Source organism: Leopardus geoffroyi, chromosome B1, assembly GCF_018350155.1.
Source record: "Leopardus geoffroyi isolate Oge1 chromosome B1, O.geoffroyi_Oge1_pat1.0, whole genome shotgun sequence".
NCBI classification, from domain to species: Eukaryota; Metazoa; Chordata; class Mammalia; order Carnivora; family Felidae; genus Leopardus; species Leopardus geoffroyi.
Window position 1 is genome coordinate 114,114,262 of NC_059327.1, and position 27,843 is coordinate 114,142,104.

Consider the following 27,843-nt stretch of genomic DNA (forward strand, 5'->3'; position numbering starts at 1 on the left):
GTTCCTTTGAAAATATTTTTTTTCTTAGTCACTTTTTTGTGCCATTTTCTAAACATTAAACAATTTCCCCATTTTATAAGTCAAGAAATATGGATAATTGTAGTATTAATGTGCTATGAGGCTTCATCCCAGTCCTGGAAAATGATAAATTATTCTTCCTCACTTTTGCGTTCCATAATTACTAATATCCCTTATCACATAAGGAGAAGGGCTGACGGTGCCTTCTGTGTAAATAAGTAATTTAATTTTAATAATGATACGATAGGCATACATCTTGTAATTTTTTTAGCCACATATGGGAATCATAAAAGTTGTAGCTGATGAAGTGGCGGAACTGGTTACTTATCTGAGTAAACCAGATGCCCCCTGGTTTTTAAAACATAAACTTTGTTCCTTGTGGGTGCTGACATTGGAGACCCATTGAGGGAAAAAACAAGGCCTATGAAATATGGGTGTATTTTGGAGTCTGGGCTGTTGCTTTCAGATCTTCTAAGACATCAGAGAAATATTTTTCCTTGGTCTTACTTATGTGTGATATCATCACTTCATGTGCTCAAAAACAGAACCCAGTTTTTCTTCTTTTTTCTTTACTGGCAAACAAGGCAAACATTTCATTTAGTGTTTATTACGTTAAAAGACCATGTTACACTTTGAATTAGGTCTTGTAATCATAGGAAGAAAAATGTTGCTTCTGTTCTATATGCCAAATTTCTTTGATAACTGGAATATTAAGTACATTTAAATAATGAGAGGATTGACACTATCAGAAATTTCAGCTAACAGCTTATTTTGAGCCCTCATTTTCAGTAACTTTCTGAGACAAGTTAGTCTTTACTCTTAACATTTTGGGCTGACTTATTATTATTGAAATATTTAAATTAGGAGATCTAAAAAGAAATTTGAGGTAAAAAAGGAGTTTGAATATGGTCAGTGTAGATGTTTCAAGGTAATTATATATGCAAATAAATACTACTTTACAAAATTAAATGATAAGCATTATAGTATGTTACAACTTCGTATCAAAAGTGTACTGCCTTCCATTAAATAACAATATCATCAACCACAACCAGGAAATTAAAACCAAAAAGTAGAAAGTTTGTATTATGATTTCCAATATGCATATCATTATAAAGTTTAGATTTAATTTCACGGAAGTCAGGAAATTCTATTCCGAGATTCCCAAAGACCCATAACTCTTACACGGATTATGATAGCTTCTTTCATTAGGAGCTCAAATCATGGGACTCCTCCCAGATGGATCCATCACTGTGGGATGCAGTACTTTCTTTTCAACAAGGAATCACACCTTGTTCTGTTCTTCCTCATAGAGGTCGTGAATAGCAATCACCTTTGGAAGGTTTTATGATTTAAGAACAGTGCTCTGAATTACAACATGTGATGGAGGCACTGAGAACTTGTAACTCTTTCTTTAAATGCTAATACAACAAGATAAAGTTCCTCGAATGGACTAACTGTATTATCTCTTTTCTGAAGCAAAGCTTTTCGACATCTGTCTTGTTTCCAATTCAACATTCAAAAGTACTAGATCGGAGACCTTTGACTGGTGGTCTGTGGGCCAAATCCCCCCTTCCAAATGTATTTTTGTTTGACTATAATTTTTGTTTTAAGTAAATTTGAATTGGTTATGAACATTTAGTATCTGAAACATTCTTTCAAAAAAATCCTTGGATTTCTTGCTTCCCTTGAAGCACATGAAGATGTAACAGCCCTGGTCTGCTTTCCCCTAAGGCAAAATAGGTGGCGTCCTCATTGTTTCCTTTTAGCCCTGACTTGGCTCCTGTGCAGCCAAGTCTGCCCGCTTCCTTTTGTGATAAACTTGGTATTTTATCTATATTATTGGCCTAGTGCTTATAGTCATTTGAGTTTAGTCCATATGCACAAGGGACATCAAATATAAAGATAACTATAGGGCATTCAAACATGTTCTAAATTGCAATCAATATTTTAGCCCAGTATGGGAACCTGCAAATTTCAGGAATGCTTTCAAGCCACAGACTAATTTTATGTAATTGAATAGCCCTTTGGGAAAACACTAAAAATGTAGGATGCAGACCAAAGAGGGACATTAGAGAACAGGACCAATTATAAAGTATCTAGAGTAGGATTAGTGGAGAAAGATATCTAGAGTAGTATTACTCCAAGTAACATTACTCTCTGGTGAATTTGCACAAGTACTCTATTGCCTTTTTTGGTACTAAGGTCATTTTGAAGAGCTCCATTATCTCGGAGGGCTATCAGACATTTGCTGTGGGCTCAAATTTATTTATGGAAGATGGTGACCTTCAGAGGTAGAGTAGAAAATACAAGGGTAACTCTCCACCCATATAGCTGAGCCCCATGGGACTCTCACCAGCTTTCACAGGCTGGCTTCCAGACATCTACCTCTTTCTTGGGAAGGAGAAGAGAGGCTACCATGCAGGGAGCATACCAAAGGAATTTTAGAGTCAACTCAATCTAATATCATACAAAGGAAGTTTAGCAAATACTATTAGCCCAGACACTAGAGTTTTTAGGGAAAAACAGGGCACTTTTGATTTTTCTCCCAGAATGAAGAATGCAAAAAACTTGAATTTTTCTCACAGGCTACTGGACAAATAGTTATTTTCCCTTCAGTATAAGGTACCCTGTCAGCTATTGAATCCTCTGTTTTCTTGGTACTGTCCTTTCCTGATGCATACTGTGCCTCCTTGCCCTGATGTAGCCCTTTCAGAAAATGAATAGAGTATATTCAAGTTGAGTTGAGCCCTTGACCTGCCAACTTCAACTACAAAGCACCCTTGGTTTTATAGAAGCATAGATGCAAAATAATATTGTATTGCACATCATCATGATACTGTGCCATCCTAGAGGGAAGTTTCCTTGAGAATTAAAAGATTAATAGTTTGGGCTCCATAATTCAGAATTTGTATTTCAAATGCAAATTGTATGAAATTCAGATGTGGTGGAATTTAAGATTGCTTTTGCATTATTTTTTTTTTTTGTTTTTTTTTTAATGTTTATTTTTGAGAGAGAAAGAGACAGAGTGTGAGTGGGGGAGGGGCAGAGAGAAAGGGAAACAGACTCTGAAGCAGACTCCAGGCTCTGAGCAAGCTGTCAGCACAGAGCCTGACGCGGGGCTCGAACTCACAAACTACAAGATCATGACCTGAGCCAAAGTCGGACGCTTAACCAACTGAGCCACCCAGGCTCCCCCAGTATTATATTTTTCAAGTGGAAGTTTTAAGCAAATCATTGTGCAGTGTTTGGTAATCAAATGATGTTCTAAACAAGACCTCTGGAAGGGTTTTTTTTGTTTTGTTTTGTTTTGTTTTTAATTTCCTGAACAAAAAATTTTCACAGGTCCATTTTTTTTTACAATTACTTGCAAAAAATGTGCTAATTATAATGTGCTTATTTATTCATTACAATTGATTAAAATATATATGCTAGATAACAATTGATATGGATAGTTCTGATTAATATATAAATTGAAATCATAAAAGTAAATTTATCTTTAATTTCTATAAACTGGTTTAAATTATAATATATAATTTAGATTGCCACATGTTTAGACAGGGCATTTGCCAGACAAGCCTATATTAACAAATTTTATTGTTCAAAACTAAATTCATTGCCTTACTTCAAATCTTACTACTCTTTCTATAACCTTTAATTCTGTTGAAGGGATCTTTGTCATCAACTTTGAAACAAGCTCACAATCCTTCTTTGAGATTCTCAGAGCCAAATGTGTTTCAGGATTTAGTTTTTAGGCATTATAAAGTTAATATTACTCATACATCACATATTGTTTGACACTCTTAGAGAGGCCTGAGGCACCCTGTAATCAAACCATCAATTTCTTCAGCAAAACACATGCATGTTCACACTAAGAAGAAATATTAGTGATCATAAGTAACCTCACATCTGTTCAAATAAGGTTTTGATACCAGAGGAGTTTGCTGCAAACTTAGAAAACCTTTAGTTAAACTTATAAAGAAATGTTATTTTCAGGGACTTTCAATTTTGAAATTGCAGATAAATGATCATAAACTATATTTTGATTTTTAACCTTTTCTTCATAGTTTTGCCAGGATTGTCTTCCTCAAACCTGCATATGCCATGGCACTTTCATTATGTAAATATTTCTGCGGCTTTCCACTACTTCCCCCTTTGAGCTTCTTGGAAGACCTTGCACATCTATACTCTGTCAACCATTCCAGCTCTTCCCTAAAAAAGTATGTGCTTCTCCCCAGCCAAACTCAACTATTTCCCACCTCTTTGCTCACTGGATGTCAGACTGAAATACCTTCTTCCCTAAGCCCAAGTCCATACCCCACCTCAAATACCATTGTCCTATCCATCCTTCCTCCCCTGGCTCAAGTCCCATCTTTTAGGAGCCTTACTCCATTTCCCAACCACAATGTGCTTAAATAGCCTACTGCCTGCCCCTCTAATTACAGCACTAATTTAGCATATTTTCCACTTAAATTGGTATTCTTATGATAGCCTCCATTCTTCACTAGATTTAAACCCCCACAGCTTTTCTCACTGTAATTGGCATGTAGAATGTACTTAAGAGACTTTTATTATAGGAAGGAATGGATATTTAGTTAATCTCTCTCTCATTCTCATCAATCTGACCTCCCACAGGAATCCTATACCCGATAGCCATTACCATTGCTTTTATCTTAACCTTGCCCAAATGGAGAATGGTGCCTACATCTCAGGGGAGTACCTAAAATAGGACCCAATCTTTGTATTCCAAGTGTAGATTCGGTATTTCTTCGGTAAAGGAAAATATATTTTTCTCCTTGGTTTTAGTATTCACCTTGATGATACTATCAGGAAGGGAAGGTATCAGCGCCCTTTGAGAGTAGCCAGGCACCACAGGTCTGTATGCCCCCACATTCTGCAGGTCTCAACTTAAATACCACTTTTAGGGGGCAGTCCTGCCTGACTAGCTGACCTTGTTAGGTCATTTTCTTTGTACTCTCATAGTTTTTGTTTTGTTAACAGTCATCGTATTCACTTTTGGGGTGTGATTTTCAATCCAAAAACTCAAGTGAGTAAAAAATATGACTTCATTTTCCATAACAGTTTGATTTCTGAATCTGATGTGATTTCTGAAACTGAATCCTCCATTCTTCTCAGCTGACAAAAAACAAAACATCACTTTTCTTGGGATGTCCACACTTTCCTCCCCCTTTTGGACTGATTCACACTTCTGAGGTCTTATAGTATCAAAAGATTTGGAATGGAAATTGAGAGGTACCTGGTCTTTGGCCATCAGTTCAAGTTTGCTGCTGAGAGGCAGCGTGGCTTGACTGACCTGCATGGCCCTTCACATGTAGTGTGTTGTTGCTGCATCTATAGGGCATGGGAAAATTTCTGCTACTTCTGTGCCATGGTTAATGCAAGGGAATGTTTTGCAAGGTTGCGCATGGTCTCATGCATCTAGACATGTCATGTGGCTTTTTTGTTTGAGGTGTTGTTGTTTTCTGAAACTGCTGCTGGGAAGCAGGGCTTAGGCTCTCCCTCTGCTCTTGGGGACCACAGACCTATTTCCTCTCTTCCAGTTTGGGGTAGTGTCTTCCTAGATATTTTCAGTTTCTAGAAATGTTGGTAGACAAGTTTTGTTTTCCACCCTGCCTCCTTATACCTCTTCTGAGGCAATAGCAGATGGCCAACTAAGAACCTGACTGAGGGACAAAGGAATTGGAAAAAATATGATATATATATATCATATATATATATGATCTCCCAGCCACATTTGTAATTGCATATTTAACATCTGCCTTTCTTGGTTATATTCTAAGTTCCCTGAAGCCTGGGATACGGCTTTCTAATCTCAATGTCCAAATATTGCCTTGTTTCTAGTAGGATCTTATTAAATTCTCCTTGATAAAAGAATGAATAAATGGGAATGAAATTCAGAGACTATGAAGGATGTATGGAAAGCATAATGGCTAAGGCATAGATGATGGCCAGGGTGTGAGTCTTGGCTCTTCTACTTACAGTGAAGTGGGCAAAACCTCTTCATGCCTCAAATTCCTCATCTGTCAAATAGTTGTTATGGGAATGAAAACAGCTAACGTTTATAAAGCTCTTACAATAATACCTAGCACATAGTACATATCATGTGAATGGCGACCACTGTCATCATTACCATTGTCATCATTATTTCTTATCTTTATTATGAAGAAACCCTAAAACAGGACTGTTCTCTTGATGTTCTCTTAAAGAGAATAGCTCCAATTCAATGATAGCACAGTTTATATAAATAAAACTGACACAATTTTACTTTGTTTTCTCCCAGACTCTGAAGCTGTTTACCACCCCCCCCCCCACCCCTATCCTGTGTCTCTGCTTCTCTGATTGCCTCAGGGTAGGGCAAAGCTTCTTCAGGAATCTTACTTTTATTCACGGGGTCTCATCTTCTGTGGCTCTTTCGTAGCCATATATCTTTAGGAAACATTACACCACCCCCCTGGAATCCTTATTAGATTGTACATAACAAATGGAGCCTTTTTCAGTACGTGTGGCGTAGGAAGTTTTTCATATACTTTACACTTGCCAGTGTTGGAGGGTATCTGCCATCTTTCTGCTTATTCACGGATCTTTTACAGTACAGTTTGCTTAGCATTTTAGTGGCAGTAGTATTTAATGACATTTGCCAATGTAGGGACTGTATTGTTCTCTTTCTCTTCTAAATAATTTTCAAATTCACATGTATCATTTACATATAAAAAGATAATTTTTGGAGTGACTAGGGTTAACACAATAGGATGGAACTTAGAATATCTATTAAAAAGAAAAATTAACTTTTTGAATCAACATCATATTCAGCCCAGAAAGCTAGTTCTTCCCCATAATTAATATTTCTATAAGCCAATCCTTTTTAGTCCGTTAGAAATTCTGATTTTCTCAGGCCCATGGCATTTGACTATTCAAAGGATTCCATTGCTATTTAGCTTCATGTAGTTAATTTTTCTATTAAGACAGATTTTACCATCTACTGCAGGATGAAATGATTTAGCAGCAAATTCCTTTCTCTTAATTTCTTTTCTTTGCCTATTTTGTTTTCTAACAGTTCCTGCTGTTAAACTCAGGTTATTCTTTTACCTAAATATTTCTGCATCCTATACAATGTTTTCCCATCTGGTCTTTCTTAGCTAGAAATCATTTTATCAATGTCTCGGAATATTCATCTTTATTTATGCTGCACACATACCTAGTGTAATGGTTGTGTTGTTATGCATGATATATTGGGGGCTAACAGAATCATGATACTATTTACATTATGGAGAAACTCAGGGATTTTCATTTCTTAGCATAACACATATTTTTTCTTCCAATATGATTTGCTATTGGGGGTCCACCTTTATAATTAAAATAATAGTTTAGTTTTTCCTCTGTACCTCTACAATCTCAGTTATACTCCCCTGTGCATATCAGTGAGCATCCACTGTCAGTGGCATTGCCCATTGTTAGTTTCTAGATTACCTCTACGTGCAACAGTGAGCGGAGGAATTCAGTTCATGTGCATTTATACAACACAACGAATGATGCGGTTTTCATTAATGAGTCATTCTGAGTCATTTGCCTGTGTAGAAATTTGTGAGGTGAATTAGTGTTTCTCCTACTTTTACAACCACATTTTATTATTTCTCTTTGTGGTTGCCTCTTCCTCTGCTCATCCCTAAAATCGAAGTCTTTCCAAGAGCTGTTTTCTAGGTCTGTTCTCTCTCCATCCTCTCTACATGACTTCAGGCAGCCCTATGACTTGTCATTCTCACTTCTCTCCTGACGATTTTATATGCATATCTAGCTGCCATGCCTTGGCTGTTCTTAGATGCCTCAAATTCAACAAGTCCCTAACTGAATTCACCATCCATGAACACCTACCTGCCCCAGAAAACCTATTCATTACTAGTGTTTCCTCTATCATCCTCCAGCGTTCAGGCTAGACATGTAGGACCACTCACTGCTCCTCCTTCTCCCTTATGTTCTCAGCCAAGCTGCAAGTGCTGCATATTCCACCTCCTTAATATCACTTGAAACTATGGATTTGTCCCTTCTCTAGTCCTAGAGTATCATCTCTCAACTAGACTATTATAACATTTTCCTAAATGATATCTCTGTCTTTAGTTCTCTTGCTCTACCAACCCTCTTCCCCTCATTCGTGTGGCTTGGGAAGTTTCCCAGAGATCCTCAAACCTACCATCAGGCACACTTTTATTTACTCTGTGGCCCCTCTCCTTCCCCACCAAAATGGTCATCCCTCCATATGATTACTGCTTGCTTATTTTTTCCTGTTTCCCCACTAGATGTTGACCCCTGTAAGCCTGGGGTCATGCTCACCATTCGATTCCCATGCCTAGGCAGTGAATGCTGCATGGAAGACAGTCAATAAATACTTCTTAAATATTGGTGGTGTTAGTCAACTTCTAATATTCCAACTATAAAAGTAGAAAGAAATTAAAGACATATAAATCACATGATGAGAAAGTCTGGAATTAAAAGTCCTGGATTAAATTCTTGGCTCTATAGTTGCCTTATTGAATACTTTTGACCAAACACAAAGTTTTCTCACTAGAATGTAATCATATAACACCGTTACTGAGTATACAATACACAATAGCATCTTGAATTATGGCTCTGTAAGTAGTTAGAAGCATCTCTTATGTAATATGTATTTGTTCAACATTTCTTTGGGGTAGGCTTGCCTCTTTGCTTCTAGAGGGTAATGAAGGGATATAGACTTTCTCCTAACATGGTGTCAAAACACTGGTCCAAGATAGTAACCTACTTCACAGGATGTCACAGAATTTGTGAAGTTGCTTGAGTATGCTCTCAAGAGGAAAATGGGTTGAATATTTTACACTCTTATACATCCAGTTTCTTAAAAATTCAAAATATTTGGGAGTGAAAACTGTACACATTATTTTAACATTTTAGCTTATTCCCGGACTCTTTCTCCATGTTTTTCTGGAGAGACAGTTTTTTCCCACACCCACTTGAACCATCTGTGTACCAGGCAAGTTTTCCAAGATGTAAAACCAAGTGAAATATGTCCATTCCATTTATTTAGAAAGGACTATGACTAATGATATCATGGAAAAAAATGGCGTAGTTAATGAAAAAGTACACTTTGTGTGAATGGCCAGGGAGGACTAACTCTTATGGCCACGTAAAGCCATGACTTACAGATAAGTATTCACCACCAGTACTTTCCAAACTTATCCACCAAAGACCTCCTGTGGGAAGAAGAGGGTTAGTTCAGTATTACCTGTAATGTAGAGGTATCCCCTGTGAGATGAGGTTCTCTACCATGATCAAATGGTAAAAGTTTTAAAAATTTGTGCAAATTTTGCACTCTACCTCATAATATGACATTGCTTTACATAAAAATATTTAAAATTATTTAACATTTGTCAAACTTAACTCTTAAGGAAGATGTGCCATATTTATTATTGCCTTTACATAACCCCTATCCACTGCCTCCACCCCACCCCACCCTGGCATGTACCCTTCAAGCATTACCAGTTTTGAAGAGCACCAGGTCCTAGGAAATTGCAGCCTAAGCCATAAGATTTTTGTTAGAATTTAAGAGAATTCTTCCACATGTCCCTTTCTACTTTGTTACGTATAAACTTCTGAAATCCTGTTGCCTAGCTCATTAATAAAATCTTTATAATGTAGCTCTAAGCACCTAATCGGTAGCATTTTCTACAGTTAAGATGATTGAGGAATATAAAACCAGCTTCCTCAAATAGAGGTTTTTCTGTTTAGTGAAAAGGATCTATCTGAGATGAGAATTACCTATCCACTTCCCTCTTTAGATCTCGCTAACACTAGAAACCAAACTAAGAAGTTATGAAGCTAATGCTTTTTGTGAGCATTTAGAAAATATGATCAAACAGCAAGCTGGTCATGCTCAGATATGAGTACAAGAAGTGACTTATTTATACATTCAGATTTCAAAACTTTTGTAAGTCCTACCATGTGTGCTGTTAAAGGCTTTTAATTTTAAGTTATTTTTGTTAGATAATCCTGTTCAAAGTGACATTATGATTTATCGCCACTAGTCAAGATTCTGATCCCTCATACACTTCTTGTTTGTATCTGTTTTTGTTCTTTGTTACATAAAGACGAAGTTTATATATAAAATTCTGACTGTGTAATATAGGGCTAATGAGTCACAGATGGAAAGATGCTGGCACATTACCATCTAATAACATTTTAAACTCATATTCCATAGTAAAACAAAAGCAAATTGTACACATCTGTTTTCCAACTTGTAGCATTTCTGAATTTGGGTAGCATCTATGTTTCAAGGGCTTTTACTTAGGGAGAAGAAAAAAGAGGATACAGGTCACCTCAAAATTACCCAGACACTTAATAGCCTTATCAGAAAGGATTTGCTAAAACAGATAAGATGTCCTTTGCTTTTGCTTCCTGAGAAGTCCCAGCGCCAAAGAATGAAAGTCAAAGTCATTAGGGCTGAAGAGATATCTTCATGCTGCAAACATAATTTTATTGGTTCTTTTAAAAAAAGAAAAGTATATCCCAAATAAGGCGGAAATAAGGCAGAGGACTATGCCAAGACTCACAAAATTTCAAAAACTAGAAATGTATGGGCTTTTATTAAGGATATCCTCATAATAGATTTGGGCAGAAGAGGGGAAGGGCAGTGAGCAAGAAGGAGCGTCTGGGAAGCCTGCAGACACTTGAGTCCATGTAAGCTGTGGTTGCTGTTTATTTTATTTGTATGGTAAACATGTTCTGTGTGGAGAAAAAAATGGAATAAAAGGCTGCAATATCTGATGTCGGAAAAGATACAGAACACAGGCCAAAGTTCTCTCTCAGACCTACCCAACTGATAGCACCTATGAAGACAGGTTAGTACAAGTTAGTGAAGTACAAGGCTCTAAAATATCTCTCCCCTGTTCTCCTTGGTTAAGGAATTCAAAACCACTTTTCTGCTTCAAGGGGTTGTGTGAACTGTCAAGTTCTTTTGGAAAAGTTACATGACAGAAGTGATTACTGCAGAGTGTGACCATAAATCCCTCTGACATGAAATACACATGTTGTAGGAGACAGATTTCTACCCACCATCTCTGCAGGAATTCCTGAAACAGGAAAGATCTGAGAATCATCATATGATTGGAGAGAGAAATTTTGATATGTGGGTGGTAAGACTATCTTTTGTGAGGCAAACTGCATTTATTCTGAGAAATACTTCTGATCAGACTGCAAAATTCTGTTCAGTATTGTCCAAAAAAAAAAAAAAAAGAATAGAATTAATACATGTGTGTCCTGAGTTGTAAACCGAATGAGTTGTAAACAGAATATCCATGGAGGGAAATTACGGTGTTGCTTTCATAACAGTGTCTGCAGTTATCTCTATATTGTGCTAACATTTTGTATGTAAGATTCTAGAAGTGCTAAGAGTATACACACGGATCCCAGTGTAACTGCCACAAGAGAAGTACAATGAGTTCTCAATCTGGCCTTTCCATTTAAGGAATGTGTTGCCTGGGGGCCTTGTGTGTCTGATTTCCTTTACAGTGTGTCAAACAAGACAAGACTTAGAGCTGGGACAGGGTGGCATTCTATACACGCTTGTTTTGTTTGTCCATCAGTGGAATGTCTGTGTGACGTTTTGTGTCGTGTTGTTTTGGTGCTGTCCCACGTCCATAGGGTCTGCCAGGCTTCCCCACAGTTGCTGCTCTGCACAGTAATCAGATCCTCACCGTCAAGGTTTGTGGTTGGCACCCATGCTGCTCAGTCAGAGCCCGCAATCAGCATAAGAGTGAGCGAGAACAGCTAAATTGGCTTGCCAAGTCCACTTGCTCTTTTCACCATATGCATTGAGTTATTGGATCCTTGGGACCTCGCCTACATCAGCGAGGTCAAATATCTATTGAGGAGAATCTTGAACAGAAAAGAGAGAAGGATATTGAAGTTGAGCAAGGGTAATGAAGAGAGGCAGACGTGGCTATCTAGGACCGAGCCACACCTTGATGGTTTAATTTGCACGCATGCCAACACTCTGTGATGTTTTTCGGTCAGTTAAATGATCCTAAGTGTTATGGACTTAGGGCATTTATAAAATGGCAGTCGCGTTCCTGCCACGTTATGCTGGTTGACAAGTCTGACGGAATTTGAACTGGTGCTTGGTCTCTAGACTCTCTGCTCAGAGGGCAGGATGTGGGTGATGGGAGCGTTCCTGCTTCTTTAACATACTACATGAAAGAGGCCTAACAGCCACAGTGGAATGATGGGATCCAAAAGATTCCTCCCTCACTAAAAATCTGTTCTTGCCATCCTATCTTAGGGCTGTATTTCCTTCAAGAAGAGCCAGATAGTCTGATGTCAGACACAAGCACCAGTTCCGTTTTGTTTAATGGTCATTATAAGCCTAATGTGAATATCTTTATTTCTTTCTTGGGGCCTTCTGATGTCTATTCTCCAACTCTCTCACCTCTGAACTTCAACCTTTGACCTCACCTGACTGATCAGATGGTGTTTCCTAAAATCAATCATGGGTTTCTCTCTGCTGATCAGCAGCTCATTAAACGCCGCCTCATTAAGGTAGTGCTTATTCTTGCTCACGTCTGATTTCTTCTTTACATTCAGTGATTACTCCATTTACTGTTGCTTTACCATTCATCTCTCATGGGTGGGGGTGGGGTGGGGGTATTTATTTGGAAATATCCTAGAACAAAATTATGTCTCGTGAGCTGCATTTGTTTGAAATGTACATGGAAGTACCAAAGTAAAAAGGTATAGAATGCCTAATTTTTTCTTAATTAAAAAAAAAAAAGCTTAAGTTATATCCAGTAACAGATCCAGTTTCCAAGCTCTCTGGCTTTGGTAATTTATAAATTATTATACAGTTTGACAAGAGCCTGTATGTTTAATTTTGTAGGTTATGAAAGAGTAAATACATTTGTCCAGCTACAAATGCAGTCATTTTATTAAACAAGGTGAATATAACTGATGCAGCATTGTCACGAATTAAGTTATGCAGAACTTTTCTAACAGCTCTGAATATCATGATAACATACACACTATTTCCAAGAGCTGTGAGTGCTGGTTCCTGAGCTGCTTTGATTTTAATAGCATCTACTCAGCTCACCCAGCATGAATATTTATTTGCTCCCTGCTGGCAGGCAAATTGCCTACAGGCTTCATGTTTCTGATTGTTCTGGTTCTTTTCATAGTGTAAATGTGGATTAGATAATGCAAATTTAAAGTGTTGAAAAGAAGACCTGGATCTTTATCTTTCATGGTCACTGTTGGTCTGTTCGCTTCTCCATTGTAGGGTGACCAAGGGCAGGCTGGGCCTCCAGGACCTCCAGGCCCTCCCGGCCCAAGAGGGCCTCCTGGGGACACAGGGAAAGATGGCCCTCGTGGAATGCCAGGAGTGCCTGTGAGTTGCATTTTGGATCCATTTGTTTTAAGGGTCAGCACTGGGATGGAATGGGAAAAGGAGGGGCCATGGGAATAGGGGGTTGCAGGAAGTGGGGTGATAGGAAAGTCCCCAAGCAGAGAGGGTGCTGCCAGCAGGATTCTTCTTTACCACTCAATCCACGGGGAACCCACATGAACCACAGAGAGACCTGGAGATGGAAACTAAACTGGCTTTCAGGTAAGCCTCAAGAAGTCCATGATTCCTGATCTCACTTGTGTCCTGACTACCTTAGAACATATGAATGTCTTTGGCTTACATGGGAGAATAGCTTGAAAATATAGGTGAGAGATCGGGAATTCTCCAAAGGATCAGTGATAGAGAAAATAAAGTCCCATATGATTTATGGAAGGCAAAGGAGGTAAATCTTTTTAATGTTTACTGCCTTGTAAATCATTGACCAAAAAAAAAAAAAAAAAAAAGAAAGGAAGAAAGAAAGAAAGAAAAGAAAAAATGTTAATAAAACAGTAATATTAATGGTTAAAACATCAATAGGCATGGTTTGAATATCATTTGTCCTTATTAATAGAAATGATTTAAAAACAATCTCAATACTTAGATCTAAGTACTTAGTTACTAAGATTGATTAAGTGTCAATAATACAGTAGTATAGGACACTACATAAATGGTTTGATTCAGTAGAGATAACCCAATAGTTTAAAGAAATATATGGCAAGGTTAAACATTTTTACATTTATATTATGGCTTTAGGACTTGAATTTCAAATTTATTGCTGAACTAATTAATCTATTTATCTATTGCTTTGACTTAAATTCTTTTCCTGAGTGTTTTCATAGCACAAATCATGAAAACATTTATCCACAACATAGAAAGTTTTTAAAACTGAAGACAACCAAAAAGAAAAAAAATCAGCCATGGCAATTAATGTTTTGGTGTATTTCATTTTTATATTCATATGTTTATGTATTTTTTAAATAAGTGGTTCTCTTTGTAAGAATATAGAGTACTTTATGACTTTTCTGAGACAGCTTTCTTGAAAGCCCTGTTTCCCTTTCTGAACATGGCTGTAAATTTGTCATATGAAATGTAGGATTGACTCCCAACCTATTATTTCCTGGTCTTTAGGACGGCTTTCACCGAACCATCAAAGGTAGTGATTCCATCCTGAAATTGTCTTCACAGTTCTCACTTTTTTTTGGAATGATATCCCAAAAGATAGAGAAAGCACACCTCTAGGGATAGTTAAAGCTCCCCAAAGAATTGCTGGTTGCTGACAAAGATACCTTGAGTGTTTCTTCCACTAAGAAGAGTAGTTGAAATCATTTTGATGGTACAAAATTAGATCATTGGATCTTGTATATTCCTCAAGGTATAGATTACTTCTAAGAAATAAGATAAAGGTAAGGTATGACAAACTGTAAATAATTGAAAAACTATGTCATCCTTTAAATGAACATAATTCATTCATCTGAGTAAGAAATAAGAGTTTTTACACAAAGGTATGAGCAAGTTTTTTAATTCCACAAAGGTAAATTGAACTGGATGTATAGTCTCAGAGTTAATTTTTATATACGATGATAACCACTAGAAAAAGGTTTTACGAAAACAAACTGAAAGTACTCATTTTTAAAGTCCAATAGCTTTTATATATATTGGATATGACAAGACTGGTTTTTCCAAAAAATATCTGTTGCCAATGACTATCAATATAATAATATGACAATAAAACATAATAAGGAATTTGGTAGGAATCTGAGTATTAGAAAACTATGATCGTGGTATGATATAGCACAAATTCTATGTATTTTAGCATATGCTATTAATTTTAATAAAACATATCACTTCAGCCATCATTAATCCAGGAAAACAAATTCAAAATCAATCTCTGCACATTTTATTATTTAATGCCTGTACTGAGAGCAATTATCTCTCTAGCCTATATATGGAAGTTCTGAGTTCTCATAAAGAGGCCAGATCATCATCTTTATGTCATCATGAACAGAACATAATATATGTTACTGGAATTACAATTAAGTATTTTTCTAGGACCCTTTATTGACTTACAGTATAACCATTCCTACTAGTTTTATTTAGAATACGTTCTTGGCATAATTCTTAAATCTCTGCTGTAATCTAGACTCACTTTATTAAATCCTAAAATGTTTATAAAATGAATTTGAAGGAAGAACACTGGCTTTCTTTTCATTGCATTGTGTTTGCATTCCTCTATGTAGCCTGCAAAGTATATTTGACATTCATGCGTCCCTGTGGGTATTGTGAAAAAGAAAAAAAAATGATTAAAATGGCTTTTTAATGTTTATAGCATTAATAAATATTATCACTATTCTTTTTTAAGGGTGAATCAGGGAAACCAGGAGAACAAGGCTTGATGGCAAGTATCTTAATTTATTTTTCTATACTAAAAATAATGGAAGTCCAAATTATTCAAAAGTGTGGTCAAGATTATATGTAACAAATGTTATCATCATATGACCTATAAGGAAAAGAGTGAAAATTAGTAAAAATGGAAAAAGAATGTGGCCTGTCTTTTATGAAGATCACAAAGCAGCACATCCACAGAACTGACCGAGAGGAAAAGGAGGAGATTCCAGGTGGGAGGAATGACAGCAAGGAAGGTCAAAGGACAGAATATGCTTTGTTCAGCCGCTATAAAGGAAGATTAAGTTCAGGGATATGCCTATTAGCTTAAATAGGAATGAATTTTCAAAGGGTTCAGGTGTTGCTAATCATGAATTAGTATAGTGAAACTTCCACAGGGATTCAAGGAGTTTTTGTTGTTGAAGGGCTCCACCCAGAGAGAGAAACAGTTGTGCCTTCTTGATCCCTGTCATTAAAAAAGATTATGAAATGATTCCACATGGACTTACCCGGAGACATGCAGGTCCCGTTCTTCATGATTTGTTTAGCCTTTGCCAGGGAAAGAGTAATTGGAGCAGCTTGCTGAGCCTTGAAGAGTAGAATTCCTTCAACCTACCTCTCCCTGTCTCTTCCCTGCTATTCTGGAGCCACCTTTCTGACCTATTTTATGACATGAGCAACATTGGGGAACACAGGTTGACATTCTAATAACCCAAATTCCAGAGGACAGCTATGTCTCACATTTGTCCTGGATGCAGTGATCACAATTGACTTGATCGTGTGTATTCTACACAATTTGTGGCACACAGACGCAGGTGTTTAGGGTGTAACGTTTATTTTACAAAATGAGTTAGCTAGGTCCTAATGCAACTAACACACAAGAATACAGCAGTCGGTCAGGAATAAAACAAATGTGCGAATGGGTTAAAGGTTCAAGACTTCTCCCTGAACAGGATGCCTGCAACAGCCCTCCTGGGGAGAAACGTCACCGAGCTGTAGTCCTAGCTGTGGTGGAGGTGGCTTTGAAACATCGCTGGTGAGATGAAAGCACCCTGGAATGGAGTCTGATCCACCCCACCCCCCTGCCCCCGGAAATTCTTTGTTCCCAACATATAATATCAAGATAGTGAATGGATACAGATGACTTGAAGGTGGATGAACTATCATGGCTTCTTGAAAAAAATAAAATGAAAGAAACACAACAAAAAAGATAATGTGTAAAAATTAAACAAAACATATGTCATCAGTGGCAACTTTGAGTACAAGTACAGCATTGGTTCTCAGGGTTACAGGGTCACGGGAGTGAAGGATTCTTAGAAAACTATAATATAAATTTTGAAACTGCTTTAAGCAACTGAATGCAACTGTAATTTCTATCCTGGATAATGCTCAAAACATATTCCTCCCAAACACTGTTACATTGAAGGCTCCTTGGGATTCTCAGGAGCCCATGTTTGCCCCCAGGTTTGCACATTCTACTCAGATTTTTATCATTGCCACTGGCTTTCTACCTTGATGCCCAATGCATCATCCTAATACACAAAATTCTAAAATAAAAAGGATATTTTAAAAATTATAATCTTATCTTCCTTAAGATATATTCTAGAATATACTATGTAAATCACAGTTTAATGTCATTTCCCTACAGTTTCTAGCTTAATGTCATTAAATATAAATGTTCCACTGGCCCTAAATGAATTATGTTATTATCTTAGTTTGCTTCAATTTCCCATTTCATATAGCAACTTTTCAGATGAAGATGATCCCAGACATTTTTTAAATAAATTTTTTCTTCTTTTTAAACTCTTCAGATTTAGTTCATATTCTCATTTTTAGAATGCAGCTAAGAAACTTGATTGAAATCACAAATGTTCAAAGGATATGTGTAATGTAATGATCTTCTAAAGTGCTGTACTGTTTTTAAAGATATAAAACTTTTTTAAAAGAAAACTTCCATTATATACATAATGTATATATATGTATTGGGATACATATATATATATAGAATGTGTATATATACATATATATAAACAAATCAAATATATACATATACACAAATCGCAAGTATATAATCTCAGTGAATTTTCACAGTGAACATAACTGTACAACCACAAACCAGAGCAAGAAGTACAATGTTAGCAACCCCTCTTTACCCTCCAGTCACCATCTGCCTCTTACCAAAGGTCACCACCATCCTGATTCTGCCACCATAGATTAATTCTGCTTGCATTTGAATTTTATATTAATAGAATCTTGCAGTGTATACACTTTTGTGTCTGGCTTCTTTCGTTCAACATTACATTTGTGAGATCATCCACCTCTATTTTAATAGCCTTCACAGCTGCTTAAAAAAAATTAGGAGGAAGAACCTTACTTCCTTGACCTACCCCGTTAAAACTACATCACTCAAATAGCAGTAAATGAATGAATAGTCTGTCTGACCTTGGGCAAGTCACTTAACCTCTAATTTCTCATCCGTAAAGAAAGGATAATAATACCCTCTCTGCCTCCCTTATAAGGTTGCCAAAGACAAATGCAATAAATTAGGGGAAAGCACTTTAAAATACATAACGAAGAACTATATGAGTGTGTTATTATTATTATCACTCAGTTGTTCCCCCTAGAGTAAATTACAGGTGAACATGGATTTATATAACAGATGTATTCCTGTAAAGTTCTGTATGAATCAGATTTTCATAAATCAACATATCTTAAATGTTCTGGGGAATTTTGCTATTTCAAGCAATCCTATTCAGAGTCTTTTTGTGAAGCAATGTAATCCTCTAATTCCTCTTCCCCTCTTAAAGTGAAATATTTCTATGGTTTAAAAAGCTATCGTTTTTTAAAAAACAGTTATATTTGTTAACTTAAATAGCACTTATATATTTTAACCTGTATCAAAGAAAGAAGATGATACTGAAAAAATAATAGTTTTCATGGGAGAAAATTTTCACTGGAAATTTTCTTTGTTTTTCCCTTAAATATCACGTTCGTGTGCACACACACGTGTGTGTGTGTGTGTGTGTGTTGACTAGAAGTCTGGTAGGGAGAAAAATACATTGTCTGACTAGTTCTGGACTCAAAACTGCTTAGGGGAGTGAATGACTATAGACTGTGATCTCTTTTACTGATCTGTAACGTGTAGGCAGTCATTCCTAATTCATCTATCTCACTGGGTTCTGGTGAGAAGCAAACGAAAGAGTAATAATATGGAAATGCTTTACGAACTACAAAGAGTTCCATAAATAAGAGTATCACTGTTAAGATGAATCCCTGGTGACATAACTTAGCATACAGAAAGGCCACGCTATGAAATATAAGGGCTAAGAACCGCGTGATTACAGCTGTCAGTTACATTGCAGCGTATTAGATACTGTGATCGATAGTGCAACTTATTCCTTGGGTCCTATTTGCTGTTACCAGTTTTTATTTTTGGCCTTCTCCTATCGTCTTACATTATCAATTTTTCATAACAATCGCCTTCTCATCCACAAGTTAAAACAAGGAAAGGTAACAAACAGCATGGCTCTCATCTTTTCCACAGTATGCAAAACTCACTACGTTTATCGGTGTGGCTAGTGGAGGAGAGGGTCTTGAGAGGCACTGGAGAATTTCTCAAAATGTAAAATGTCTCTGATGATGAAATGAAAAAAACTAGGAGTGTTCTAAAATTAGCTCTTACAAAACCGTTTATGAGTGTGTCAGGTGGGGAATTAGTTTTCATAATCCAGGATATATATTTTATATGGCAAAAATAATCATCTGAAGATTAACAGCATCTCCGATAGAAAAAAAAGGGCCTGCAGCAGTTCCACATTTATTTAATCCTGCTGTGCATCTATTCTGTAAACATGACCTTCGGGTTTTCTGAGAAGTTCAGGATGAGGTTTTCAAACACAGATTCTTTTTTTTTTTTTTTTTTTTTTTCCAAGGTTTATTTATTTTTGGGACAGAGAGAGACAGAGCATGAACGGGGGAGGGGCAGAGAGAGAGGGAGACACAGAATCGGAAACAGGATCCAGGCTCTGAGCCATCAGCCCAGAGCCTGACGCGGGGCTCGAACTCCCGGAACGCGAGATCGTGACCTGGCTGAAGTCGGACGCTTAACCGACTGCGCCACCCAGGCGCCCCCAAACACAGATTCTTGAGTTAAAATAAATTGGACTCCATTTAAATAAGAAGAAAACCGTTCTAGGTCATCAAACTAGACCCTAGAATCTAAGCGAGGACTGACCACAGTTGGAAGCTGCAAAGTTGTGAACCCTAGCACAAGTGATCTTTGTTTTTCTAGTTTTCCAGAGGTTTAAATAGCTGTTAAAATCATATTTTTGAAATTATCTTTTCTTCTGACATTCTTACTGTTTCCTTCTTTGGTAAATAGTGGTAGGAGTTCTCAAAAGCATAAAAGATAGATAGGCCAACTCATCCCAATTTCCTGGAAATTATTTTTTGGTCCAAAGTGTCTACATCCAAGGCTTTATAGACCAAATCACTTTTCTTACTCTGAAACCCTTTCCTCCTCCCTCACTCTCCTCCCAAATATATGCAAATTCCATAGCATATCCATTTGTCTCTTTCTGAATTATGAGAGTACTTAAAATGTCACTCATTGGTTCCTGGTAGTGTGAGAGAGTTCAAAAGTCAGAAAAAATTTTGCGGTTATTGTTCCTTAAAGTGAAATTTGGACTTCTGTTCTGAAGAGGTTATCGATATTTTCAGCGTATTTTAATTTTGCCTGAAAACACATTTAATTCATTTGGCTCAAGTGAATATAATGCATTTTATGTTAGCTAATTACACAAGCATAAATAATTGCTTCTGCTTCAATTAAAATAAAATTGAAATAACTAATATGTGAAGATTTGCTTTAAATATATTTAGTTGTAATGCATTGCTCTCCCCCATCTAAAACTCATCATTTTACTTTGCTCTGCCAGCTGTCTTGATCAGCAGGATGGCAGACATGAGAGACAACAGCAGACTTCTCTTTGTGATTATAATCTCGCAGAGAAAGCAAAACCCCAGACCTTCAAATCACAAATAACAAAAATGGCCGAAACCATCCTTAGGATAGTTAGCTACTAGACTAGATTTTAACAATGGAATCTTGTTCAGTAAAACTGCGTTTAATTCCATTGTGCACACTGCCCTGCTGGGATGCCTTAGCAACCGTTCTAATGCTTTATTATCCTCACTTAATCTGATTGTCCGTGAAGTACAAGTAAATGCCACTCTAACAGAGTCCTTCCCATCTCCATGGTGTTTTTGTCTAGAGCCTGTAATGTTTGGTTTTCCAAATGGACCAAGATAAAGTAGACAAGTAATACCTCCTCCTCCCAGTGCTGTTGCACAGCCCTGTCCAGTTGCCCAACTCAAAGGAACTCACTGTGAATTCCTGTGCCTGGACTTCTACAGAAGTGTCAAAAAGTCACGTTGGTGTGGTAATAGAGAGTGACATTTGACTTGTCTTTAAAGCTGGCTCAGTGTTTTAGAAACAAAAAATTGACTTTTGAAGGAGCATTTTCGGTAGTGGTTTAAGAACACAATCAAGGGGCGCCTGGGTGACTCAGTCAGTTAAGCATCTGACTTTGGCTCAGGTCACGATCTCACAGTTTGTGAGTTTGAGCCCTGCATCACTCTTTGCTGACGGCTCTGAGCCTGGAGCCTGCTTCAGATTCTGTGTCTCCCTCTCTCGCTGCCCCTCCCCCACTCGCTCTCTCTCTCTCTCTCTCTCTCTCTCTCTTAAAAATAAACATTAAGGGGCGCCTGGGTGGCTCAGTCGGTTAAGCGTCCGACTTCAGCCAGGTCACGATCTCGCAGTCCGTGAGTTCGAGCCCCGCATCAGGCTCTGGGCTGATGGCTCAGAGCCTGGAGCCTGTTTCTGATTTTGTGTCTCCCTCTCTCTCTGCCCCTCCCCCGTTCATGCTCTGTCTCTCTCTGTCCTCCAAAAAATAAATAAACGTTGAAAAAAAAATTAAAAAAAAAATAAATAAAAAAAAATAAACATTAAGAAAATTTTTTTAAAAAGAACACAATCAAGTAACATAAATATGAAAAGATAGTCTCCAAGGCTGAATACATTACTGTCTGTATTCTTCTCTATCTCATTTCCTTTTTTAAACAACCTCTAGGATGTGCATCAGCTCTATTTTTAACTATTTTACACTGGTTCCAGATAAAGGTCTAGTAAGCTATATCATATTAGACAAATTAAGATATCTAGGTTTTAGATGCCTCATCTGTAAAAGTGGTGAGACTAAATGATATCTGAGTCCTCTTCCATATTTGAAGTCCATCATTCTATTCTGTTTTCATTATAAATGCACAGATAAATATTATATAGCCATTTAGCCATATTATATATGCACATCTATATACTCTATAAATAATTAGATACAGTAAACAACAGTCATGTATTAAGTTTTAGTGCAAGAAAGCCTTAAAAATGGTCTCCTTCAATTTATAATCAACCTCTCTAGTTATCATTTCTTTTAACTTTAGGATCCAACATACTGTAGAGCTATACGAAAGCAAAATGTCGTTCTTGTATGAAGAGATAAATGAAATTCAAATCTCTTTACCAAATTCTGTTAGATTACCAAATCTCTCTGTTAGATTAAGAAGAAATTTCTCAAATAAACTTGCGTCCATATAAGTCCTGTGCCTAACATCTGCAGATTAAGGACAAATGTGCAAATTTTAGGGCAAGAGTACACATGGAAGCCCTTATACAATGTGTTGAAATATTTAACAGGTATAAACCAAATTAATAAACTGGCAAGTAAAATATGTTGTCCTGTGACCTTCACAGGTATGTCCTCATAGTGACTTGAAAAGTTCAAATGCGGAACTGTTGCACTCCTTGGAGATCCAAGGCAGAGTGTGGTAGCATGCAGAGAGCTGTGCCCCAGCTCTGGCCTCTGAACCTGGCCTGCTCCCTTTCCCTCCTACACCTACCTCATCCTTCAGCTTTATGAGACTGGGGCTTTCACCTGAGGACATTCTGGGATGTTCACAGGATCGAACTATATCCACATGCCTCAAAATACTTTTTCTTCTTCCAGTTTATTGTGCACACCGGTGGTGTGGTTCACCTTTGGAAGAACAGACCCGAAGTAGAGGCAACTGTGCATAAACTGAATGACCAAATGATATGAATCAATGAATCGATAACTCAAGTACTAATACAAAGGGGTCACCTTTATATTTTTCTCCTAACAGGTGTCATTGCATACCAGGAGTAGGAGTAGGCGGGATAAATCCAACAGAATCACTATAAAACTTCTTTTTCTCCTTCATCTTCATAAATTCATTTGTGTGTTATAGATTATTTGTATGTCTGTGTTCGTGAGTATGTGTGGTATAACTAAAAGACTGATTTTCATGAAGATAGTGGAAAAGTAATTGTATCAATTTCTAGTCACGCTATGTGGCTATTTGTAAAGTAGAGTGTAAAAGAGAAGAAATCTTAGGAATCATCTAATATTTCACTTCACAGATAAAGGGATAACATCAGAGTGGTTAAATAACTTGACCAAGATCACAAAGCAGTCAGTGGCAGAACAAGGATGGAATTCAGTTCACCTGACTGTGTTTTATACAGTCTAGATTTGTAGTTTGTAATATAAGTGTGGCCATTTAAATTTAAATTTAAATTAGATAAAATTTTAAATCCAATTCCTAATAATTGCACTAGCCACACTTCAAGTGTTTAGTGGCCTCTTGCCTTAGTGGTTACTATACTGGATCTAGCAAAATAGACCACTGCCATCATTCCAGAAAGTTCTGATGGACAGTGTTGGTCTAGATAGAAAATAAGCCTGAATAGTAGATGAGTATATATTATCATCCTAAATTTATGTCCTCCTTCTGCTGATCATGGGATATTTAAATGTTAGCAGCTAGTGTTTCTCAGCATTGTTGATTTAAAATAGGAAAAGCACTTACACTTTACTCAATAGAAATATTTTTTTACTGAGTGTAGTGTACAGTGATAGGCCTTTGTGAACCATAAATTTGTTTCCTTTATGGTACGCTAGGGAAGTGTGCTTAATCACAGAGGGCAGAGGAAGCCTGTTAATTTTTCCTTCTTTCCGGGTCATTTCCATTTTGAGTTCAGCAACAAGAAACAATTTATTAAATATTTAGAAGGGATGGAATGAGCTAATTTCAGCTCTGGATATCTGGTGAGAGGTGATAGAGTCTCTGTTTTGGGACCTAATCAGAACACAGATTCTCAAATACCTAGGTTTGTCTTTAATCTGAGGTGCTAGTTAATGCTCAATATTTAGTCTTGGGTCCTGGTTTTGTTAACTAGTGAAAAAAAATGTATTACTTCTTTAATTTCCTGAGCTTTAAGAGACCTTCCTTACAGAGGTCATGGCTTCATAATCTTGAGAAACACCAATAAATGACTCATCCCTTTTACCCCCAAAACTCAGCACATGAGATGAATAAGTCAGAAAGAATTTATTCTTTTTAAAAAATAATTACTCCATTTAAAACTTTTAAATCAAATATTCACAAATTTCTATAAAGACATGCCATGTTATTGATAGTCTCCAAAGTAGACCTGTTTTTAGAGGAAATAATGGAAATTGTTTAATAGTAAGAATTTGAAATATAATAGAAATTATGGAATTATATATATAATTGACACAAAAATCCCAGATACTTAAAGAGAAACCACTGCCTCAAAACTGGGAACTCCTTTCGATGATAGAGGTATGGTGGTTTGAGTGGTAAAATGGTGGAGGAAATCCAGTAAATGCAATTTAATAATTTTTATATTCATTAATTCACTCTTTCAATTTAATCAATATTTACTTGCTAGGCCCTGACCTAGGTACTAAGGATGTAAAATATATGACCTGAAGAATTTGCTGCCTAGTCAGATAGATTTTATAAATATGTGAAATATTAAGATATAGCCAGTTGAAATGTGCTAGAGAAGCAAAGAGGATAAAAACCAGCTCTGTCTGGGTGCCTTGGAGAAGTCTCACAAAGGAAGTGAGTTATGACTGCTGAGCCTCGAAGAATTATTAAGAGCTTCACGTGAAGACTAATAGGAGACTGCTTGGGAAAATATACATGATTAAGTGTGACTGAAGACAGAGTCCATGAAAGACTCAAAACAAGATATGAGGCTCTCCCATCTCAGCACTATCCCCCTCTTCCTTGTTTATGCTGTGTTCCTTCATACCCAGTTCAACTAAATCATTGGCTTTTACACTGAAAACATTTCAGCACACTCTCTTATATTCTAAACATTTCCCAATAGTTCCTAGTTTGGCATTTCCACACACTTAAGCTATGAAATCTGAATCTTGTAAAACATGACTTGAATTATACTCCAGACATACATATAATAGTGGCTAGAGTTTATGCTTCATGACCGCCCCTCATCAAGCATCCAGATAGAAAATGGAATTTTATATATCTTAAATGAATTCTTCCTAAGACAAATTTTCATTGTTTATTTCAAATTTCCTCCTACTCCTTATAAACCAGGCTAATATGTTTTCTGATCTTGTGATGCATTTGACCAGGTTAATATTTTTCAAAAAGTTATAATTACAGTCTTTTATACCGCGTCCCTGAGAAATTCTGATACTAACATTTTATGACTCCAGAAGTTAGATGATATGTGTTATCATTCTTCCCTATAGAACCTGACTTTAATGTATTTTCTTCATTTCGCCTAACTTTTATTAAATCATGGAAAAATTCTTAACTCAAAAAGGAAATAATTTTAAATGGCTTAATAGTTTAGGGCTTCTATCCTCCCCTTCACAGATGGACCACCTCTTTCTTGTTCCCTGTGTTTTTTATTACAGAAGCTGGTTGTATATTCTTGTATCCAGAAATGACCAGCAGCTTTCAAAGCTTCAAATTTTACTGTTAGCCATCAGGGACACAACAGGAACTGTGTCCGCCCCCTGCTCACACAGAACATCATTTCCTAATAGCAGGCAACCAGAACTTGCCTTGAAACACCTCCCAAGAGGCAACCCAAAGCACATCATTTAGAAACTCTGCATCCTGTTTAAGTAATTAATACCTCAATCAAATTTGTACTAACGTCGGTGGTGTCAGAAGAATTCATTAATTTTTTTCCATTCCATTTCATTTCATTTCCATTCCATGATCAAGCTTTTTTTTTTTTAATTAAAAAACTTTTTTTAATTAAAAAGTGTTTTTTTTTAAATTTTTACAAACTGGAAAGTGCAGCCAGTGCATAATGGTTATAGATACATCCATTTCTTCACTGTGTGCTTTGAAGATTAACTCAAGTTGATAATTCTAGCTATGGTTTGCATAATGGCTCTCTGAAGTACATTAGAGGCCTTGGACCTACATCCACATCCACATCCACAACACTTTCCGTATTAATGAGACTGTATAACTAAGATGATTTTTGCTTGGTTGTGTTAATGTAGAAGCCATGAACTGAATTCCTCCACTCATTCTTGCATTTAGAAGTAATCTCGAGGCTATTAGAGTATGCCAGTAGTGTTAGAATGACTTGGGTAAATGCCAGGGCGAAAAATCTTCTCATGAACATCTTGAGACACTGTTGTCTATGGTACACGAAAAATTTGTCTTATTTTATGTATTTATTTATTCCTATCATTTTTGTTATTCTCAAAGTAAACACTGTTGTGCTTACAAAAACCTATAAGGCCATACAAATATGATCTCCCTTCCCTATCCATATTGCCACCTTCAACTACCTACCTGTAGCCTGCTCAGTGTTCTTTAAACACACTTAGCCTGTGCCCATCTCTTGGCTTTTGTACTTGCTATTCCCTTGCCTAGAACATTCTTTTCCCTTCTAGATGCATGCCTCTGCCTGACCTCCTCCAGAGCGCTGTCCAAGAGACACTTTATCCCTGAGGACTTCACTAAGTACCCCCCACACTTTACAATACTACCACATCTACTTCTCCTAATCCTTATTCCCGTTTGCTTTAGCACTTAACCACTTGACACACTTTATATTTTACTTGTTTATTTGTTTATTGTCTTTCTCCATTCACTAGAGTACGAAGTCTAGGAGGGCATGCAGTTTTGTTTATTTTGTTCTCTGCTATTTCCTCAGCACCAAGAAAATTGCCTGACACTCAGTGGGTACTAGAAAACTATTAAGTGGATGAATTAATGAATGCAAAAGGATTCACTGAGTTGGGGCGCCTGGGTGGCACAGTCGGTTAAGTGTCCGACTTCAGCCAGGTCACGATCTCGCGGTCCGTGAGTTCGAGCCCCGCGTCGGGCTCTGGGCTGATGGCTCAGAGCCTGGAGCCTGTTTCCGATTCTGTGTCTCCCTCTCTCTCTGCCCCTCCCCCGTTCATGCTCTGTCTCTCTCTGTCCCAAAAATAAATAAACGTTGAAAAAAAAAAAAAAGGATTCACTGAGCAATTACCATATGCCAGCTACTGTGCATGACAGAAGACATTTAGCGTGAAGAAAGAAGTAACCAGACAATTACAATACTGTTGGTAAATTCTATGAAGGAAGTGCTGTCATAAGGGTGCTTTGGAAAACAAAAGAAGGGAACCTAAGCCCATGCGTGGGGGCAATGAGCTCTGAATGATGGAATGGGTAAAGAAGAGAGGACCAACAGAAGGAAGTCCATTAGGAACAGACAGCCAGTGGTACAGAGTTGCAGAGATGTGAAAGCATGGCTCGTGTGGTGAACCACCACTATTACAAAAGCTCGGACCTTTCTCAAAAGCTTTGGAAAGCCATTGAAGGGTTTTCAGCAGAGGAAAGGTATGAACCGATTAGTCTTCTAGGAAACTCACTCAGGCAGCACTGTAGAGAGAGGTGGAAGGAGACGAAAGGCTGAATGGCCCTCAGGTAGACGCCCATCAACTATGTGGGAGAGAAGAGGGTTTGAACAAGGGCATAGTAATACAGCTGTTGGAAAGGGCAGGATGGAGCGATTCTTGAGTAATTATCTGATGGGCTAGGAGCAGGAAGACTAAAAGATCACTCCCAGACCTGAATAACACACTTACTGGTGA

At 37.2% G+C, this 27,843-nt stretch overlaps 1 protein-coding gene across 18 annotated transcripts in view; it reads left to right on the forward strand.

The window, feature by feature from the left end:
* COL25A1 (collagen type XXV alpha 1 chain) overlaps window positions 1–27,843 on the forward strand; it is a 468,462-nt gene that overhangs the window by 333,219 nt on the left and 107,400 nt on the right. For 14 of the 18 annotated variants that reach the window (XM_045470716.1, XM_045470707.1, XM_045470689.1 and 11 more), the window contains 3 exons: window positions 12,526–12,597; window positions 13,331–13,438; window positions 15,795–15,830. In XM_045470716.1, the coding sequence (XP_045326672.1) occupies window positions 12,526–12,597; window positions 13,331–13,438; window positions 15,795–15,830 (216 nt within the window). Of the gene's footprint in view, window positions 1–11,703; window positions 11,764–12,525; window positions 12,598–13,330; window positions 13,439–15,794; window positions 15,831–27,843 lie in introns of all 18 variants that reach the window. The other 4 variants (XM_045470776.1, XM_045470732.1, XM_045470701.1 and 1 more) reach the window with 1 other exon arrangement.